The 13,675-nt window shown below is 42.1% G+C and overlaps 1 protein-coding gene across 5 annotated transcripts in view; it reads left to right on the top strand.

Annotated features, from left to right (window-relative positions):
- Positions 1-690: 690 nt before the first annotated feature.
- ADGRG6 (adhesion G protein-coupled receptor G6) overlaps positions 691-13,675 on the top strand; it is a 113,977-nt gene continuing 100,992 nt past the window's right edge. For 4 of the 5 annotated variants that reach the window (XM_064708285.1, XM_064708290.1, XM_064708288.1 and 1 more), the window contains exons 1-2: positions 2,174-2,361; positions 7,956-8,056. In XM_064708285.1, the coding sequence (XP_064564355.1) occupies positions 2,360-2,361; positions 7,956-8,056 (103 nt within the window). In that variant the 5' untranslated portion in view covers positions 2,174-2,359. Of the gene's footprint in view, positions 745-2,173; positions 2,362-7,268; positions 7,349-7,955; positions 8,057-13,675 lie in introns of those variants that run through there. The other variant, XM_064708286.1, reaches the window with a different exon arrangement.

Below are 13,675 nucleotides of genomic sequence, written 5' to 3'. Positions count from 1 at the left end.
TTAATCACATTGTGCAAAAGACAGCCTGCAATGTTAACCTGAGTTGAGTGCTGTAATGTAGCCTGTGGTTTCTCATGCTGAGACACATATCTTAAAATCACTGTGATCTACAGAGAAACTCTTACTCTTGCTAAGCAGCAGCCAGAAATGCAGCCCTCTCCAACTACCCACACCATGCCAAGTTGTTTCACTATTGATTAAAGGCAGATGTGGCACAGTGAGCTGCTGCCAGATAATGATCAGCATTTTCTCATTAGTGATTGGGTTCCCTTCACTGCTGTGCAGCTCTGAGACTGTCTTCAGAAACGTGCTACTTCATTGTCCAGAAAATCTGCACTGCACATTATCCCCACTGGACATCACAGGCATTTCTTGCTGGGCAGAGCTCAGTTTGGGATCCAGAAGCAGCAGTGCTCCTGCTGTGGAGGGGTAAGCAGATTGATGTTTGCAAAAGTGTTTGACAGCAAAATCAGAACAGGAGAATTAACCAAGAAGTACAAAAATATGACAGGGGGAAAATCCCATGAATTCTTTCTTTTTTCCTTTTTTTTCCCTTTTTTTTTTTTTAGCTTGACTGCCAGGTTCTGGAATTGCAGTCACCTCTAATGCCTTCCAAGTAGGAAAGGAAGATGTCAGTTTCCAACGACAGCAGATAAACATTACACATGTATCACTAATCTGGGCATGAATGGCAGATTGATTTCTTCCAGATGCTCTTAATTTACTGTGTACATCTCATACCAGGTGGGTTCAATATGCCCAGGAGATAGTGAGCTCATGTTCAGTGAGTCCAGAGCATTCTAGAAGCACAGACTTTGCTGTTCACAGAAGGTAAATGCAATAATCTGCAGGTGTACAATAAACCCAGCGGCAAGAACTCATGGGTTGACATTGTCCAAGCCTGCACCGTTGCCCAGGTGGATTTTGCTAACCCAGTCCAGCAGATCTTGTGCCCATGTTCAGTGCCAAGAATTTACAATGAAAACAAGCCTATAGATTTGTTTTAAAGACAGAGAATAAAAATTGACCAGAATAAGTGAATATTATTGTTCAGTATAAAGTTCATGAAAAATTTATTGATGTTTTCTTTCTTTTTTTTTTTTTTTAATGGGGACTGTTTGCTTTTAACTGTCATTGCATGCTGATAACTTCACTGAATGATTCACTGTGCCAAGTCTTTTATTTCCCCATCCTTCCTAATCCTGCCTGCTCAGACCCATGGAGTACGTGAAAACTTTGGATTTCTCTGATGGCCTTTTGTTTCTCTCTTTCTATCATTTCAATGCTTTCCTACCTACCTGTAGTGCAGTCCCACGTCCTACAGATTTTAATAGAGCAAAGGAACTCAGGATCATTAGCAAATGGTGCAAACTACCATCCTCCAAGAGCACTACCCAGGACTGAGGTGTGGGCCAGCATTCTGTGGGCGCAGCACACCGCCTCGCACGCTTTAAAGTGGGTCAGAGCCGCGCCACCTCCACCCACCCATCTCGTGTCCCTGGTGTGTTCGGTGCTTCAAAGGAAACTGACACACTTTACGTGCCTCGGAGTTTGTGCCAGCAGCTCTGGGGCACAGTGGGACAGTTTTTTGTCTTAAGGCAAGCAGGTGGGCTGATGTGCGCTTCCCTCTGCAGTGCTCAGTGCGGCGGATGTGCAGCGTGTGCTTGTCCCCAGGGCCCGGCTGCCCTGGGGATGCTGCGAGGTGCTGCTACACGCTCAGGGCGCTGTGACCGGCAAGGGCAGTGTCCCCAGTATGGAATCTTCCCAGAGGAGGCCATGTCCTCCTGCAGCTATCACCTCCTGAGGGGTGCCTGGCCTAGCCCCTCACCAGTGCGTCCTGAGGGGCGCACAGCCTGGCCTAGCCCCTCACCAGTGAGCCGGGTCAGCCAGGAGGCGCCGTGCGGTGCCGCCGGAGGAGCGCCTTTCCCGGGCGGGGGTGGGCATCCCCGTCCCCAGAGCGGCGCTCGGACCCCGCGGAGCTGCTCCTCGGAGGGCTGCTCGGGGCCCCGGCGGCGGCTCCCGGGCCCGTCCTGCCCCCGGAGCGCGGTGGGCCGGGCCAGCCGCGGGGCCGCGCCGGGGCCGCCACCTGACCGCGGGGCGCGGGCGGCGGGCGGGGCGGCCTCGCTCCGCGCCGAAGTTTCTCTGCCTTGAGCAAAGAGAGAGGCAGGTCCCGTCGCGGCGCGGGGTGGGAGAAGCATCGCGGCGGAGGAGGAGCGGATCGGCGCGGGCGTGGAAGAGGTGGGCAAGGAGCGATGACCTTTGCGAGGAGCCGGCGAGGGAGCGGGGCAGAGGCAGAGCGAGCGGCAGCGCGGGGGGATGCTTGCTGAGAGCCAGAGCAGAGCCGCCCCGTAATGTCACCATGTAAGTCCCTTCTCCGGGCTCTGGGGCGAGGGCTGCGGCTGCCGCCCGGGGCGCTGGGCTGCATCGCGGGGCCGGGAGCCTCGGGCGGCTCGGCAGGGCTTCCCACCACCCCCGGCAGGTGGTGAGTAATGTCAGGGCTGAGCCCTAGTGCAGGTAGGTAGGGCTGAAGGAATGGGGAAACGGGGAAGTTTCAAGCCGACAGCTCGGAGGGCAGGGCTGGCAGGGCTCTGCCCCGTCCGGGCTCCGTGTCCGTCGGCGGCTGCCCTGCCGGCTCCCGGGCGGCCGCTGCCTTTCCAGGGCGCCCTAACCCCGTCCTTGGGACCGCTCTAGTGGATTTCCCCGTGCTTGCGGGCGAGTAGCGAAACACTTGGCCCCGCTGGCCGCCTGCCCTGAGCGGCGGTGCCCCCGCATCCTCCCGGCCCCGGCCTCTCGGCTCGGGGCCGCGGCCGCTCACGTCGAGGAGCCCTGGCACCGCAGGCAGCCCTCCAGGTGAGGTGCCAGCACAAGTAGGGAAAAAGTAGGGGAAGGGAGAGGGAGGGCAGGGCGGGCTTCACAAAGCATTCGCATCCGCGCCGCGATTCTCGGCAGCGCACGGAGCGGGGGCAGCGCACGGAGCGGGGGCGAGGGGCGGGCCGGGGCTCCCCCTCCTGCCGGACCGCACCAGCCCTGGGCCGGACACTGCCCTGGACTCCGGACGCCTTCCCCGGGGTATTTCTCCTTTGCTGCCCGTGCCTCGCCGAAGGTAAGGCGAGGTGCTGAGGTTTGGGGCTCGGCGTTCCGCCGGTGCGTTCAGAGGAAACTGAGCGAGATCCTGGGGATGCGCCCGAGGGAATCGGTACAAGTGAAAAGGGCAGTGGGCTCTCACACAGCGCCGTCAAGTTAAGGCACAAATCGGGAGTGCCTGAAGATTTAGTGTTGCGGTGCTACCGGGTTGGAAACAACCAGCAGATTTGTTGCCTGCAACTGGGAAAAGTTCCCTTTGAAAGAAAAGCCAAGGGACTAAGATGGATCTGATAGGGCTGATACTGTTTAAATTAAAAGGCAGCGTCTTATTTTTTTTTCATCTCTTTTGATGAGCATGAGGGTGTTTTCAAAGCTGGCTTTAAGAATAATTAGGAACAAGTAGTGCTTAACAAAATGAAAGTTTTAAGGGGTATTGTGTAATTAATCTTTCAAGACATTAATGTACTACGGTTTAAAGCAATGGTTTCAGAGTTAAAATCAACTTCTCTATTAATCTTGGGGAACTAAGCTGTGAGTTACAATCATCTTTCACTTGCAGTTGTTACAATCATCTTTCACTTGCAGTTCTACTTGGGAGTGATTAAACTTAAAATATTTTTGTTTACAATCTGTGTGAGAAAAAAATTGTGAAATTGATGTTATCTTTCTTTAATTTTAAAGTGTCAGCAACGTTTTTCCTTAATAGCTTTAGACATGTCAAAGACCAAAAAAAAGTCATGTCAGCGTGCCTGTGGCAGAATTCACGTCCTACTCCAGGGAATTTTGACAAAGTTTTGAACACAGAAGATGGTGTATTCGAATTTGTATTGCATATTTTGGGATGGTACAGTCTACAAATGAAATACTCCAACATTATTCATATTTTGTGTATGTTGTCCTGCAGAGCTGTATATTCCCTAAAAGGCAATGCTGTTTTGTCTGCTAGCTGGCTGCTGGCATGTAGAATAAGATTTAGTAGTTGAATGTAGCAAAACTCCCAGTAATTCCATCTTGAACTGTGTCAAGTTACTATCCATTTATGGTTTAGATAATTTACATGTCTATTTTGCTCTTCTGAAATGAATTGTGAATAAGCTCATTGTCTCCCTATGTTATAGGAAATGAAAGTAGCTGTGGAGTAACTGGACTGAAATGGTAGCTGGAGTGCATAGATGGTCATGTCACACAGTGCACTGGGAAATGCAAGTCCATAGAAAAATTAGTACCTCAGACTTTAGAAAAATCAGACTCTGCAGAAGGCCAAAACCCTCAAAAAAACCCCAAAAAGTTGAGAGGAATTCCTGTTTCTAGGCTGTATCCATCTGTAGTAGATGTACTCCTACCATAGGTGTTCTAATAATTCCCAGATATGTTGGGTGAAATGTTTTGGTTCTGCGACCATCTAGAGTGATTTCTTCAGAGTTGCTAGTATGTTACCAGCTGGGGACAGAACACGGCTTTTTCATTTAAACTGATACAAAATACAGAAGAAAACTCACTATGAACAGTGTTCAGCAATTTTTATGTAAGCAAAGACAAAGACTGAAATAATCCATGTCTCCGTGTCTAAGATCTTTGTTACAGATCCATCTCTTTGTTGCAGGGTCCTTCCCTTTGCTTACCTAAACTCCTGGTGTGTTTTACTACATTGCTATTCTGATATCCATCCCCTGTGCTGTTAATGAATATTAAATGACAGAACACATCTTTATAATAGTATTTAAAATAAGAACACAAGACCAAAGATGTCTCTTGGGTCAACAAATCAGTGCTGTCAGGGGACCATATCGTTCCTTGATAAGCTATAAACAAGCTCAGAACTTGCTGATTTTTTCTATTGAATATTATTGAATTATTGTTTGCTGATTTTTCTATTGAGTTATTCATGTGCTGTTTGTATTCACTTCTAGATGTTGATTAACACTAGTAACCAAGAAAATGAACCTTAAAATAAATATGGTGGCTACTAAGAGGTGAATAATATCTGCAAATAAGTTGTTGTTTTTTAAAGCCTCAGAAGTATTTATCGGTTATTGTCTGAAATGTCAAATTATAAAAATACCAGGGATTGATTTTGTTGTGGAAGAAGCCTTTTTGTTGGCAATTATCTGACTTCCATCCCTGGAAGTCTTTCTTGTGTGAACGGGAGTGTTACACATCACAGTGCAAGGCTGTGAGAAGTCAGCTTTCTGAATTTTGACTTTTTGGTTCTGCAAGATCCTAGGAACGTATAAATAACTGTTTTCCTCACTAATTTATAGCACTAGTGGTTATTCTTTGTAAAACAGTTTTTCAGCAATCCTCTCCAAAAGAAACAGATCTGACTCATGGTGCCCACATTAGTGGAGTGTTTTGGTAGTGTGCGCTTCTGTGTTCATTCTTGTCAGAGTTTGATAAACCTTTTTTTTCTTGTCAACTGAGACAATGTGGTATAAAGAGAATTGTTTTGTCCTTCAGTGGTGGAGAAGTGGAGGAGATAGTTTGCTTTTTTTATATATTTGTTTTGTTTTATTTATTTTGGTGGAGAACTGTGTATTTTTAATAGCAGTTATGTAGTTATCTAGCTTTTTACTCTGGGGGAAAGTCTTTATAGCTACTCCTTTCTGCCTTATAGTTTGCACTTATTTATGCTCTGCTCTGTTGTTGCTTATCCATGTTCTTGAAATCTTTCTTGACTAGCACTTTTTACACGGGTGAGGGTGAGGAAACAGACTATAAACTATCATTCCGGAGTACCAGGTAGTACTGGCTTGTGAGCATTGCCACAATGCAAGCAAACAGTAACAAATAGAAATTGGCCAGATTAAATACCTCTTTCAGACTAACATAGAATTTCATTCACACCAGACCTAAGCAGCAGAAACTTGTCATGTCATTTTTCCCTGGGTATCTCAAATGTGTTGTTTTGGATTCTCCCATTATTAAATGAGCAAAATCTTTGTCTGAGCTCACAGAGATATCAAAAGTGACAATATAGACAATTTATCAGTTTGGTGTAATTTAACACAGAATTATTCTGAATTAATAAATAATTGTTTGTTTCCTAGTCTAATAACTGTTTAATGTGCTTGCTCAAAACAAACCTGCAACAAAAAACCAGTAATGCAACCACCTCTACAGGTTTGCATTGGTAGATTAAGCAGCAGGATGCCATGTATCTCATCTGCAAACTCTTCTGTAGGCACAGGAAAATTCTTTTGTATCTCTGGTGTGTCATGCTGTTAGCCCCAACATTTCCATTCCCCCACTCTGTGAGTATATATGTATGCCGTATGTGTTTGGGTGTGTGTGTAACTGTGCTCATGTCTTCAAAGGACTTCTGTTCAAATTCAATTTTCTAAATTAATATTAAAGTTATTGTGCATTTATGAATTATATACATTGGAAAATAACAGCTCCAAAACCTCAGCTTTCTACTGTTGAGATTTTAATAGGGATTTTTGGATCACTAAGTGGAAGGACAATAATTCTATTGTTTGATAATCCAGTTTTGTATGTCTGGCTTCATCAAAGAGATTCTTGTATTTCGGAGCCCCATGTTTTCTGAGCTTGTCTTCAACACTTGTCAAGTGTGACTTTGCAGTATCTCAGAAAAAATAAATCTGCTTCAGATTCCTAATTTGATATAACTACCCGCAAAGAACTGAACTTCTTTTGTAATCAGATACCTGTGCTGTGTAGCACTGCACTCAAGGGAAGCCTAACTGATTGCAGCAGTCTGCTGAAGTGTCATTTACCTGGGCCCATTGGCATCTAGCCCACAGGAGTGCTTTGATGAATTACTACTTTTAAAGCTGAAATATTACTTGTTCCTTTACAGTGGTTTCCACTTGGGGAATAAACAGAAGTTTACACTGGAAAAGGTTTAATATCTGCCCCCAGCTTTTACTGGTGGGTTCACAGCAATATCTATGGAGAAGAAGGAAGAGTTTTGTCCTTATTTACCTCAGTAGAGGGAGATAATATCTTACTGAACAAAAGCCAGTTATCATCACCAAATGGGAGAGGAAGGAATTGGTCAAAATAATGCATGTTGTATTTCGTTACTTGTTACTTCCTTTTGCTTGCTGCTAACTTGTTGAATAAAATGAGACGTGAATGTAGTGGAGCACCATTCATTTTGGGTGCATGGTTAAAGGTGTGAAGAAGTTTATTAAGAGTTTTGCTTTCTTTTTTGCCCACAGTGGAGGAAGCATTTTGGTTTAGCCATTAAATATCCTCTAGCCTGCAAGGGAAAGAAAACTTTAACTTCAAGCTATAACTGGTAAAGACTTTTCTATAACTGCATTTATTTTATGAAATAATCAGTATGTCCCTGACTTCTCTGGCAGCACAGGTGAGCTCCTAGATTTTGGCAAGGAAAGTTTCAGGATTTTATTTTCATAAAAGTTGTCAGCAGAAGATATCATAGCTTTCAAAACACTAGAACTGAAAAATGGAAAGCTTTGTTAAGGGTAGAGGCAAATTATAATCTACCGTCTTTATTTAGTTAATAACAAATATGTATTTATTATGTATAATTAAATAAATGTGTTTATATGTATAAAATTTCATATTTAAAAAAACCTCTACAACTTAACTTTTTCAGACTATGCTTCTTGTTTTTTTCACTGAAATACCACCCACATCTATCTGCTTAGAAGCCCAAGGCTGACCAGTCTTCCATTTTGCTGTCTGCTAAGAACCAGACAGCATAATTTCTGACTCTTTTTAGCAGACTTTTGTCTCCATTTAAGCAATACTGGGGCCATCCATAATTTTCACTACTTTATTTACTGCAGGCTACTAGTTTGACTAACAACAGAGTCTTCCTCATTTTCTTGTCTTGTAAAACTCCCTGAATTCTTGGTTGCTTTTCTTTTTTCCCACAGGATGTCTCATGGAAGTGAAATGTGGTGCTATCACTGGAAATGGAAGCTGCATCACTGTCTCTGCTTGTTTACCACATATATTATATGCATGCAGCAAGCAGGTAAGTCAGCAATTTATCTTCTTGCATAAATAAATGATCCAGAAGGCAAAGATTTAATGACCGAGGATTATGCTTATGTATGGCTGAATTCTGTACAATATTACAATCATCACTTTGATGAAAGTGATGCATTATGATCATTATTTGTGATTTTATAGCTTGGGTCCTGTGTTCTGCTACTGCCGAATTTTATTTTTGCCATTTTTACAGTTGTGCTGTTATTAATTGTCACTATTTTTTTCCTTTGAATTTCTTCTTTGAATTCTTTAATTTTGCTCTTTCTTTGTGTTTACGTTGTTAATGCCTGCCTCTTATGAATTTCTTCTGGTTGTTGAAATTCTGTGGGTAATCATGTAGTTCTTCCATTTTCCACAGTAATGTTTGTGCCTGCAGATTGTGCATTTAATAACCCTTCCCTGTAGTTCAAAGTGGTAAAATACCTGGAGTGTGCTTATTATTTTTAAAAGCTTTTATGATTCAAATAATAGAAACATTCTTCAGAAAAGTATATGCAAGTTATATGTAAGATAACTGTACACTGTAAAAAACCATCAGTTTAAACTTTACATCATCTTGATCTGTGGTGACACTTCAGCACAGCATAATGTAACATTTTGACATGAATGAGAGATTTCATTCAGTAAATGTCTTGTCCTAACCACTGAAGTGCAAAGTATTTTAGGAGATCCAGCTGCTTTGCTGGAAAAAAGATGTCTGGAGTTTATTCTGGAGCATATGAGAATTTTGGAGCAGCTTGTGGTGCCCAGCTAATTCTGTATCAGATGGATAGTTTTGCTTTGACAGGCTTGCCATTGGAAAAAAGATTGTTTATATATAGAAAGGGTTTCTAACTTCTTTGGTAATGTTATTCCTTTTTAAAAAATGCTTTTTTTAATTTTTAAACCTACAATTTTTTTAGAGACAAAACAATGTTGTCAGTGTGCAGTAGCACTTTCCATGTTCATATCACTTTAATAGGTGTTTTCCATTTCCAATAAACTTTAGCCAGAAATGCATTTAGGATCTGCTCTCACCTGTGGTTCCATTGACGGATGGATTTTGTGTCTTCGTGTTCCTGGTCCATACTTGGTCTTGGGCCATGCTGCTGCCATTCTTAGCACAAAGTAAATCAGCAAAACCTCCTCTAATTTACATCTGCTGTGTGCTGTTACCTGGTGGCTAGAACACTAGGATGCCAAAATTGTTATTCTTTGCTAATTCCTCTTCATAAAAAATAATTGATAACTGAAAGTGTAGGTGACACAGAAACCTACACCCTGTGAGCCAGCAGGTCCCAGTCAGTGCTGTGAGGACAGAGAAAGCCAACCACAAACTCACCCTGCATTCAGCTAATTGCACCATGGCTAGCTGTGCTGCTGCTGGACAAGTAAGCTCAAAAGCCCTGTGCCAAACTCCAGGATACACTTCTATAAAATCATATATGTCCCTGGCTAACCTCTTCAGCAATAAAATGATTGGTGCCATTGGATTGTAAAAGCAGCCAAAGTGTTCCAGCCTCGAGTGCATCCCTGTGGGGGCTTTTCCTTTGTTCCCTCCACAGGAATAGATTTGAAATCTTCAAAACTGTCAATAAATGGAAAAAATATTTTCCTGTCAGTCTGAATAATAAGTAGATAAATAAGGTACACTGGAAATGCCCAGGTTCAATAGAAAGATGTTTGCTGCTCAGTAGTGAAAGAGATGATGGGCAGTCTGTTCTCAATACTCAACTGATATGAAAATGAGACATTTACCTTTACAGGAACCTGTCATTTGACAGTACTTGCCTGTAGACCCTCAGGGTTTGTATTTCTTTTTATGTTGATGTAAAAGCATAGATTATGCTGCAAAATGGAATCTTTTCATCTGCCTTTTCTAATAGAGCAAGACAGAGCAGGAAACGCTGCTGCTCCTGCATTTTTTATTTCGTGTTCTTAAAAGGTATTGGTCACTTTGGCTGTGGATTCATATGGTATTCATAATCTCTCTGGCAGCTTAAGCTTGACTGAATTTACAGTAGAAATCTCATAAAAGCCTGACATTCATCCAGATTCTCTAGTGAGCTGTAAGCTTAGGAAGCTATTGGTGCTTATTAAGCTTTGCCCAGAGGAGGTTACATACAAGCAAGGGATTAAGATCATCAGGTCCAGGTTTTATGGATTATTTAAGGGGCTATTCATAAGGATAAAGATATCAGTCACACTGTGACATGGAAAATGCAAAAGTAATAATTTTATAGTTTAGTTTGAGGAAAACTACAATACTGGGCCTGCTTTCAGAAACAAAGCTTAGGAGAGGGATTACACAGCAGAAAACTTAGAACAGAAGTGAGATGGTCTGTGGAAAGAATATTCAGCCACAGATTGGTAAGGTACTGACAAGCAGGTGCACAAGTGGAGTGCAGTTCAAGGATAGGTCTGGTACCTCAAAGGAATCAATGGATGGATAGTGACACTTGAAACAGAAAGAAATTATTAACACCAAAAAAAATGATAAAAATATAGCATGTACTTTAGTTAAGAACTTGGCAGCCCTAAAGTCTGGGCACACTGGCTTCAGTTTATGTATTGTGGGTCAGGGGGAAGTTACTGCACAGCTCAGTTAGTAACTTGTCGTGGTTCCATTCCTGTCTGAGGTAGATGTCCCTGATAGTCTCATGTGGGTCATTTAGCCGTGCCTCAGTTTCCCTGTGATGAGTGTGTCTCACCTCCCTTGTAAACAGCTTGCCTGTCTTCCAGTGAAAGGGATTCATGGCAGCTCAGATGTTGGAATGGGGGTGTTTTAACCAGAATTTTAAAAAACAAATTTAAACAAAGTTACATCTGCTTTTATAGGAGACTCAGATATCCCTAACTTTTTGTTCGTTTGTACATTTCATTCATTTCAGAGAGCCCAGGAGAGAACAAATGGAGTGAACAAAGTTCTAGAAAATGTAACTAATGAAGGCAAACAGAAAGAACTAAGATTTTTTGGTCTTTAATAGACAAAAGAGGGAATGCATAAGAACTGAGAATATTTCAGGAGGTAGGTGCAGTGGGAAGGGATAGACTGATCTTTTCAAGTTGAAAGGGCAAAAAGAAATGGGCTTAAATTACAAGAAGATAAATGAGGGGAGGACATCTCATCAAAAGGTTTAGATAACAGTGAAATAGATGTCAAGAAAGACTGGGAAATCCCAGTCCCTGGAAATGTATAGTAATATCTACCTGAAATGGCTTAAATCTACAGTCCTCTTTCCCTGGGGCTGAGAAATACATTATATAATTTCCTAACTTCCCTAATATCTACAGTTCATTCTGAATCATTGTCCTGTAGAATCTCTTTTGGTTAAAAATCTGGGAAACGAGAAGACCCATTGGAAATTGCACGTCTTGTAGTATGACAGTGCTTTTGCTGTGTCTAAAAAAATTGTTTTGCTGTTAGTCCTGTCACAATGGCTTCAATTTATCTGACATAAAGAAGCTGCAGTTCAGTATGGTAAGGAAAATCAGTTGCTTCAGGTGTGTGTAACCTCACAAAAACGTTCAGTTTATTCCCCCCTTGCTTTTTTGTTTTTCTGCTGTCATAATAAAATGTCTATTGTTTCAATATTGTGCTGTCTTTTGGAGTTGTCTGCACTCTCTATGGTAACTCAGGAGCAGCACTGGAGTTTTCTCAGTGACCTTAAATGCAGATTGCAGTTTGCATAATTATTTTCCAGTCTAGTTATTGAGTGTCTTGTCAGCACTGGAATTCCAGAGTTTTCAACGCTTGAACATTTGAGGAGATAGCAACATCCTCATCAGAGTTTTCACCTTCTTATGTCATTAGTAGACTTCTAGTCAATATGTATATGTATTGACTTATAAGAGTCCATAAATATTTTAAGTTTTGACTGCTGTGCAGCCATAATTAATTTTATTCAGAATGTGAAAAAATTTATTTTAATAAAGCCATGAGGACATCTATAATTCTTACTACACTATTTCTGCATTATGCCCCATGCTGATGTTACCACAAAATTACTGTGGCTGTAGCTAATGCCAGAATGAACCTTTGTCCTTTGGTCATCCATCAGTAAAGTACACTGGTGTCTCATTTCCATGTCCTCAGAGCAGTTTAATCAATTCTCAGCAGCTCACCAAAGTGTAAATTTCAATTCTGTTACAGCCCCTGGAATCTAAATTTTAGTGGTGATTCAAAGAAAAATTTCTGTATTTAATTCATCAAGAAAAAAAAATCTGAAGGCAGGTCCTTCACCCACGTCTGGTGATGATCCACAATATAAGATCATCTTTGTCTGTTATGGTCCTTAATTGTGTCTGCATAGATAAAGGAGGGAATAAAGTCCTCCCTTGTTTATGGGAGGATTTCAGGGTGAATCTGTGGGTCCAGAAGCCTAATGAGAGATGGGAAGTCAGTATGGTGGGAAGTATTGCTCATGCCACCAGTGCTAGCAGCAAGAGTTGGTGACACCGTGAAAATGGATTGGGCTTTATCTGGCACAGCCAAGTCAGGAAGTGTGGTCTTTTCACCACAGATCTCAAGCTGCCTACCCCAGACAGGGGCCAAAGATCCTATCCCTGGGCAAATGATGAAATGGTTGTCAGCGCATTCCCTTGTCTTCTTCCTTACCATGTGCAGAGCAAGAGCCCAGGTGCCAAGGCAGTAACCCAGTCCAATCCTCACGTACAGCAGGGGGTGGTTTGATTAAGTTGTTACTGGTGCTTTGTCAAACTCCTCTCATGGCATCCCAGGGGTGGGAGTGGGTGTGCATTTATTGCTGAGCAGGGTAAATGTGACCGATAGCTATGTCCCTGACTCAGGCATGGAAATTCTTATTTCTGAAAGTTATGGAAAACATCAGGAAGTTTAAAAAGTTTGGAAAAAATATTCAGTCTGGCAGTCTTTCCTTGCAGAGGCATACATAAATCATGAGTAATTGAGAGATTAGTCAGAAGGAATCTATGTATTTAATGAACTGCTCCAAGGTTTTTTTATTCTTTCCTCTTTCTCTGTCAGGGTTTTTTCATATATTTTAATTTAGCTTAAACAAAACATATCATAAGCTATCTCTTTTATGTTCTGTTTAATATCTAAATTTTTGCTGGCTTGAGACATGTGTTTATAATTTCTGTTCATACAAATCTTGCAGAGAAAAAGTTGCTAGTTGTCTTTCTTGTATTTCCCCTAGTTGACTGTTTGTTAATATAAAAGTAAATTACTATTGAAATGAATTTCACAGGAACCTGCCTTTCATTACTTCTGTTTACTTTTTTTAGCAATAATCTTTTGATGGTGTTGATAATTCTTTTCCCTTCCTTAAATGTTTCAACCTCTTTGCATTAACCAAGACAATACTGCCTTAAAAGCACAGTGATTTTTTCCCCCTCCTCTGACGTGCCCTCGCAGCCAAACCGATATGGAATGTGCTCAGGCATTTCTAAGCTGACTACGACCTCATTGTACAGGGTCTCTGCACTCCTTCATTGGAACAAAGGCTAAATAATGTACCTCTCTGTAAACACTATACCTTCAAAGAAGGAGCAACCTGTCACAGAAGGTCCAATCTTTGCAACCTACAGTATTTTAGAATCTGTTTATAAATTATTTTTGCTTCATTTTCTCTGTTCACCATTA

Source organism: Zonotrichia leucophrys, chromosome 3 (assembly GCF_028769735.1).
Source record: "Zonotrichia leucophrys gambelii isolate GWCS_2022_RI chromosome 3, RI_Zleu_2.0, whole genome shotgun sequence".
In the NCBI taxonomy this organism is placed as follows: Eukaryota; Metazoa; Chordata; class Aves; order Passeriformes; family Passerellidae; genus Zonotrichia; species Zonotrichia leucophrys.
Note: the sequence above shows the minus strand (reverse complement) of the source record. Positions and strands in the feature narration are given on the sequence as shown.